The 7,684-nt window shown below is 46.2% G+C and overlaps 1 protein-coding gene across 1 annotated transcript in view; it reads left to right on the top strand.

The window, feature by feature from the left end:
* Window positions 1–1,620: 1,620 nt before the first annotated feature.
* Window positions 1,621–7,684, top strand: part of DNAH9 (dynein axonemal heavy chain 9) — a 224,317-nt gene continuing 218,253 nt past the window's right edge. Inside the window, exons 1-3 of the mRNA XM_068913909.1 lie at window positions 1,621–1,721; window positions 3,499–3,657; window positions 4,773–4,903. Coding sequence (XP_068770010.1) covers window positions 4,828–4,903 — 76 coding nt within the window. The 5' untranslated portion in view covers window positions 1,621–1,721; window positions 3,499–3,657; window positions 4,773–4,827. The remainder of the gene's footprint in view (window positions 1,722–3,498; window positions 3,658–4,772; window positions 4,904–7,684) is intronic.

Genomic DNA, 7,684 nt, shown 5'->3' with positions numbered 1-7,684 from the left:
ATCTGCTGCTGTTCTCTGAGGTAGTGCTCACCCTTTCTGTGCCCCTATGGGTCCTGAGGTTGATAATGTGGGTCTTTCTCAGGCCGTCAGTGTCAGTTGTGATTGCAATGAGTCATCAGCATCCTAAGGCCTTAACCCAGAGGAGGACCATGGTGGCGGGATGGTTTATTCCTTCTCAATTTTGGGTCCATTTGTGGCTATTTTTATACCTTTTCTTACGACAACCTGCTGCTGCTTCATCAGCACTCAGCTAAAGCTTGCCAGTTGCCCAGCAACCTCCCCCAGTGCTGCAACACAAAGGGCTCTTGTTTGTCACTAGGGACTACAGGCTTTGTCACAGAGGGTGCTCCCAGAGCTGAGCTAACCCGGGGCAATAATCACTGCGGCTATCGCAACCAAAACAACCTAAAAGCAGCTCAGGCCCAGGTGAGCCCAGACCAGCCCTGGGACTTTGTGCTGTCAGGTCAGTACAAAGTCTGTAATCGTTAGTAATGGCAAAAATAATATTTTCCAAAAGATGTAGCCCACTAAATAACCTTAAAAGTACCTGTTCTCAAGACTTGCAGTGCAGATTGGAAGGGGACTTTGGTGGCCATTACCAACAAGAAGATCCCAAGAGGTACAGGAAGATCCTCCTTGTTTGTGCACTGGGGTTTGCTTAAAGGGATGGTTCAAGGGACCCCCTTGACAACATGCCTGAAGCCCATGCTCCTGCATGCCTCTCCTGCCTGCTGGGAGATGAAACTGGGGGCAAGCCCCAGATGTGTCTTGAAGTGGGGGGGGGAGGGGGGAAGAGCCTGTGGAGCCTGTAAATTTGTAACACCGTTTCCAATTGCAGAGCTGAGAGGCTGAAATAGCCTGAGCAGCCATAGGGCTGGGCTACTCCCTTTGTCTATTTGTCTCCACTCCCCTCAGCTGTCTGGATTTTGGGGAAAGGTATAGTTTCACACAGGCAGCCTCTGTCATCACATGCCACTTGAGAATAGTGCAGAGATTTCTGAGATTTCACCTTCCCCTCACAACAAAACAACCAGGTAGATGCACCTACATGTGTTTGCCAGTAGCCTTATGAGTGATGTCTGCATGGGACAGGAACTTCCAGGACAACAGATAGCGGGTGAATGCCATTGGTAAAGGTAAGCAAAGACCTTTGGAGTCCAGCTTTTCCTAATTTGTTTTATACTGTGAGGGTGCTGAACCTCTTGCTCTTCTACTGGTGCACAAAAGAGGTGTGATGTAGATGAAGCTGGAAGTTCCCACCACAGGCCCAGGCTGAACTGGGCCAGTAAGTTTCATAGACTGGTTTCATCCCTAGCAACAGTTTTTCATCACCAGCAAAGTGGACCTGTGGAGATGTCTACTCACCGTTATCTAGCCTGGCTTCACACAGGCAGGGAGCTGCTTGGGACAGCAATGAGTTTGAGTCTCCAGGCTTGGCCGTGCAAGGACCTTGAAGCCTGGTGACCTTGCGAATCTCATGCAGTAGTTTTTTTCTTCATTGGTCTTTCACGACTCCTCTTATAGGTGATTGTGCCCATTCTGACAAACCAGAGGAACCATCAGGGCTGGCCACAAGTGGTGTCACAGGATATTTTGCGCCATGTCCACAACTTAAAAAGTACTGTTTCTGTGGTTGTTGGCCAAGTAAAAGGCAAGACCTTGCTGCCTCTTCCAGCTGGATCAGAAAAATTTGAGTACGTTGATCTGGAAAATGAGAAATCGTGAGTACCACTCTTTGATTTTCTCTGGGTTATCTCCTGCTTATATGTGTGTGCTTATGTCTTTTGGGGAACCCTGCACAAATCATGCTGACTCTTCTTGCTCAATGTGATCTGCTGCTCATCCAAACTGCCCCAACTGGTGCGTTTTGCTCTACCTGCTATCTAGTTTATGGATTCTGTCTTTGGGGACTGTGCAACAGTATAAGCGGGTAATGCTCAGAAAGCACAAAGATATTGTGGGTGCACATGCTCTATTCCTGGAGAAAGCAAAGAACTGCATGGATCACTGGGGGGAAAAAAAACGATAGGCCCTATAAGCCAGACCTCTCCTAGTTTCCTGACACCACTGAATATGACTTTGAGGGAATCCAAGATTCTTCTGCCTAGCCTTCTTTTTTGACCTGGCTTCTCTCTGCCAGTGCACACCCCCAAAACATACTGTTTTGAAGTGTATTTTCAGGCCGTACTGACTCTTTTGTACTAGTTATATATGCTGCTTGCTGGGTCAGATTATTCTGCCTTTCTTTAACATCAGAATTATCCTGCAAAGGTACAGGAGAAAACAACTACAAATGCATAAACCTCTTGCAAGATTCTAAACTGTTCATGGTCCCGTAGAAAGATTTGCAAGCTATTGCATATGTCCTGTTCAAACAGACAGGGAAACTTTCCAGATACCCTTTGCATGTGGTTCTCTTCAAGACATAAATGAACATGTGCATTTCTGATTATTTAAATTCTCCCCATAGTTAGACATTCGTGGTAGTTATCAGGATTTTACAGCCCACTTTCAGTCTGGGTGGGAGAACCCACAGCAAAACAATCTCTGTTTCTGGTTAGTTAGAGCAGCCACAGTAGTCTGGGGCCCCTGTGCAACTGATCTTTGTCTTGTGATATCTTCAGCACCTGAGGATTCCCCATCTTTTGCTAGTTGATATATCAGGGGAAGGTACTCACATTGGATCTGATTGCCCTGCACTAGAGGAGCTTCCATCTTGGTCCGTATAAGCAGGCAGCTTGTTGCCTGAAATTGAGGGAAACGATGTCTTGAATGTTACAGTCCTGTGACTTAAATATGTGGAGCCATCCCAGCCCAGAACAAGATAACTGAGTCTAGAAGGCACACAGAAGAAGATCCATTTGCATGCACTTTACATCCTTTTTGTGTCTGGGCCCGGAGATGTGTTAGTGAGTGCAGGAGGACTGATTGCTCCTTGGGCAGAATGTGGTGCAGGTGATGTTGTGTAAGAAGTTACTAACACCAAGACAGTGAGGTCGCCTGTCCCCTAGGTCCTCAACTTGCCAGCCTGTTTTGTTTAGTTCTCTCTGGAGTAAGCGAGTAAGGGACTTTGAGGAGGTAGAGCAGACTGTATGAGAATAGCACTGGGGAAGATGATCTTGTTGGAGGTATGGCATTTCAGGTCACGCACTGGACACACATGGATCTGATGCTTCGATTACTGGTTTTGTGCAGAGAGGTGTTAACTGGCTCATCACTTGCATCATTCATTTTATGAATGATCTGTTGTTGATCACTGTGGGTGAAATCGCTGTGGCTGCTGAAGAGCTTTGTTAGATGTTCTTTCCAGGGTGTAATTCCTGTATTAAAACAGCAGCAAAATCATGGGTTTTTTTATGGCTTTGTGGTTTTGAAACATGAAGCTAGACTGTAACCTGTGAAATTTAGCTGCCTACGTGGTCATTTGGAGAAGAGACAGCTTGAGTAATAAACACCGACAAATGGAAAACAAAGTTAACTGTGCTCTTTTTATTCCAGCCTAGAGCTGATAGATAAATCTACCATACATGCCACTGAGTCAGCTGTTATTGACTGGAGCTACCAGGTCCAGGAAGTGCTGAAGAGAGAGTCCTCAGAACCTCTCCTGCAAGGCAGCAACCCCAACCCAAAGGTGGAACTTGAGTTCTGGAGAAACAGGTACCCCTGGGCAGCCTGACTAGAGCTTAGTTTTCATTGACACTGGTTTTGAGTGGAAGGCAAGTGCTGGTGGCAGGCAGAGCTATTTCTACAATCTGAAAAGACCAAGCTGCCTGAAGTTTATAAAAAAAGCACTGTAACACAGGAATCTGGGTCTCTGGCTCGGGTGAGGTACTTATTATGTCCTGTGGTAGTGGCAGACCCTAATGCAGCCTTCAGACTTGTCAGAAGCTATCTTTTATTTTTTAAAAAGACTGCCGTGATTTAACAAGCTCTGTCCACTTTATTAAAAAATACAGAGCTGATTTTCTGGTCTTATCCTCTCCTGGCTGGTGCTTTGGAACAGGCGTGCATTGGGTTTGGATGGCCAAAGGAACAGTGAAGGCTGCAGAGCTTGTCCACACTGCAACTGCTACAGGGAACAGTCTTTGCTATGTGGATATGTTTAGATCCAGCAGCTGAGCTGTGCATGGCAGGGGCGAGGTGTGCGCACCCATCCACGTCTGCAGACTTTACTGGGGGTGGAAACCTCTAGCAGAAGGGCTGAGCTGACATCTGTACATAGCAGCTTCTGAAAGTGCTGCAACTGTGTTCATCTATCAATGCCCAAAGGGGTTTAGGTAGCCATGGGATGGAATTCTTTCCTGCCCTTTGAAAATCTTTGTGCTGTGTTGGTAAGGACTGACCCAGGGCAATGCCCTGCCTGCTGGAGAGCTGTCGATGCCTACAGAAATATTGAATGGCTTCTCTCGGCAGTGTTCTGCTGGTAGCAGAGATGTTGTTGTGGTGAACCCCAGAACCAGCTATCTGTCACGTAGGGCTTGCCCATCCTGTGGATCCCTGGAGGATCTTCCTCCCATTCATGCTCCCTGCTTGGATTCGGTCTATGTGTGCCTGGAGGGGATTCTAGGCCAAAAAAAAAAAAAAAAAAAAAAAGTATTTGGACAGCTGAATGGTCTCCCACAGAGCTGGGAAGGCCCTGGGGTCAGCAGAGTTGGGGTGTCCCATACAGGCCAGGCTGGGAAATTCTGAATCAGGCATGGGGAGAGGGATGGTGTGTATGGACAGCTGATGCTCTCTGAATGCAGGCTTGTAACTTTTCTTGGTTGCTGTAGGTATGATGACCTGGAGTGCGTTTACAATCAGCTGAGAACGAAGAAGGTCAGGAACATGGCAGAGGTGCTAGAGAGAGTTGAGAGCAGCTACTTCCCAGCCTTCAAAGCTATACTCACAGATGTCAAAGCAGGTGAGATGCTGGGACAGCTTCACCACATCTATATGGGATGTGCTGACTTCTGGCCTGCCCCTTTTCCATCCCCTGGTTTTGCTGGTTTCAAGCTGAATGTGATTGTGATGGCACTGGTCGTTAGGAATCCTCTGTGACCCTTGGGACAGTGAGGGGACAGTGAGGAGACTGTAAGTGCATTGTGGTATGCAACGGAATTCCTTGTACTTGACCGATGATGCTTTTGTTACCGTGTTGTGACCAATTTGATCCAGACCCTTTCCAAAGGTCAGGGTGAGGGAATTTGGCAACTTGCTCTGTTGTAAAAAAGCGTTCACACTCATTCAGCAGGACTCACCCCGACTGATCTGAAACACTCTGTGTACCTTGAGCCGTTATTTCACCAGTGACTGTGGTGTCAGTCTCTAGGAATGGGAGTTAAGGATAAAACAATAAATCTCATAGCCAACTGAAACTATTCAGGAGTTCATTAGACTGTTATTTCCCCAGGCTTTGGCCAAACTGCAGCTCAAACCTCCTTCCTAAAGAACAGCAGTTTTCACTTTACTCTAGGGCCCTTGCCTGAGGATTTCAAGGCCTCTGATGAAAGCAGGAAAGTATTTTCACCTGTGTTGTATGGAAAGTGGAGTCCCTACAGTCACATGGAAATCCAGGTAGAGCTGGGTATAGGTAGAGCTCTGCATGCTGCCTCCTAGCAATGCGATGAGGAGGTCTGTTACCCTTAAAAGGGCAGTGATACAGGGGACAGTGTGATGCCCAAGGAGGATGGCCATTGTCCTGCATCTCCTCCAGGTCTCTGAGCATGCAGGCTTTGCTCTACGTGATTATTCAGTTGTGCTTGTTGTTCAACCCCAAAAGCCTATGGTGTGGTTCAAGGCAGCCCCATGACACACAGCAGAATAGGACTGTGTCCAAACATGCTGCAAGTGCAATGCAGCAAATGGCTGAGCCCTCAGTTTTATGCCGTGTCCAAAAAGTACTTAACTCAGCTGAGGAACGAGGCAGAGCAGCTTCATGTAATGAGCTGTCTGTCCATATCCCCATCCTGTAATGTCGTCTCAGGGCTGTAAGATCTGTCTAGCCCACAGATCGTGTTGCCATCTTTTCAAAGAGATTTTTTCAAAAATCCACGTGTGAGTGAATGACCTCTAGGGGGTGGTGTGAATCAATAGACCTGCTTTCTTCTCTCCCTTATTTTGCTGTTCTGGCACACTTCAGTGAGACAAGAGAGCTGCTCCTCTGAGCCAAAAAAAAAAAAAAAAATTCCTTTTATTTAGGGAGTTAGACTTTTTTTTTTCATTAATAAGGAGAGTTATGAGAAAGGTGTGGTTTTTTTTTGTTTTTTTTTGCCTATTAGGGAAGCAAAATTCTACCTTAAAAATGCTGCTCTATTAAAAGAGTTTTACTTAGGAATTCAGTCCAGTCAAAGGAAACATGGCAAATTCTCCTCCACAGTGAATAACCTTGTAGTCCAGCTGCTCTTCCTCTATAGCCCAACAAAACAGACCTGCCAAGTCCATCTTCATCCCAGTTGTTCTCTGGCGAGACAACCCATTCAGGCTTTGTTAGCTGTGGTCATGCTGGCAGATAACACTTCCATTCACCTTTTTATGTGGAAATATATTTTCTAAGGATCCCTGTCACTCTCTACACTATGCAATTTATGTGAGCTAGAGAAATGCACCTTATATATGCAGCCAGGAGTTCATTGTCAGTTTAATTAGTATTTTAAAAGTCTAATGAAAATATAATGGTTGTTTTTAGTCCAGTTATAGTAATACTAACACTTATGCTCCAAATTATCCGGTTACTATCAATTCCCATTGAAACACAATTCAAATTTGTATGTACTGACTTTTTAGTACCTGGCCCTTTCCCTGGTGGTGTGCTCACCTGCCGGATGTGGTGTTGTAGCAAGTTGGCTCTGTCCTAGATCTTTGCTCAGGGGAGGATGTTGAGGGGGGGGTTTCTTCCTCCTCAGTCTTGGGTCCATTTTTTAATGTGGGTTCAGACACTTACTGACACTTGTCTGCTTGTTGGTCCACAAGTTTCATTGCACAATGATCACTGGGTTTTATTGATGTTTACAATATGTGGTGTAACTTCTTCAAGGTAAAACCATACAGCTGTACAAAGATAAAGCTTTATACTAGTCAGACATAAGTCACCTTACTGTTGGGCAGCAGCTATGCTGTTGCAGCCAGGGCCATGAGACCATATTCATCTGTCCTTTGGGCAATGGGCTGGTATAGCGAAAACCAAGCTCAAATAAGCTCGGGCTAAGACAAATCACACAAGGCCTGACAGGTCCCTAAGCTTGCATTGCTATGTTAGTACTAGCCTGTAGCCCACTAGTAGCAGTGGCAGCACCGTATTTACTGTGCTGCAAGGTACATCCCCTACATCTTATTTAGCAGTTCTGGAATCAGTCTCTGAGCAGAGCCTTGTCCCAGCTCTGGACATTCGCAGATCTCTCCTGCTGCTGTCATGAAGCTGCTTTTCTGAGCACTAGGGTCTGTTTCCCCCATTTGATTCAAGTGCCGAGGCTCTTGGTTGGTGTCTGGAAACTCGTTGCCCTTTCCCTAGCCATTCTGTTAGTTTGTTTCCTGCCCTGGTTATTAGCTATAAGTGAGTAACCTTCAAGGGTATTTCTTCGATGTATAGGTGTTTGATTGTGCTGTATGCTCATCAGGACTGTTTGCCTTGCGTGACACCTTTGTGTCAGGTGAGGTTGAGGCTAGAGCCCGGACAATAACCTGACAGACCATAGCTCAGTGGATC

The sequence above is a fragment of the Struthio camelus genome, chromosome 19, assembly GCF_040807025.1.
Source record: "Struthio camelus isolate bStrCam1 chromosome 19, bStrCam1.hap1, whole genome shotgun sequence".
NCBI lineage: Eukaryota > Metazoa > Chordata > Aves > Struthioniformes > Struthionidae > Struthio > Struthio camelus.
This window is presented reverse-complemented; position numbering and strand designations above follow the sequence as displayed.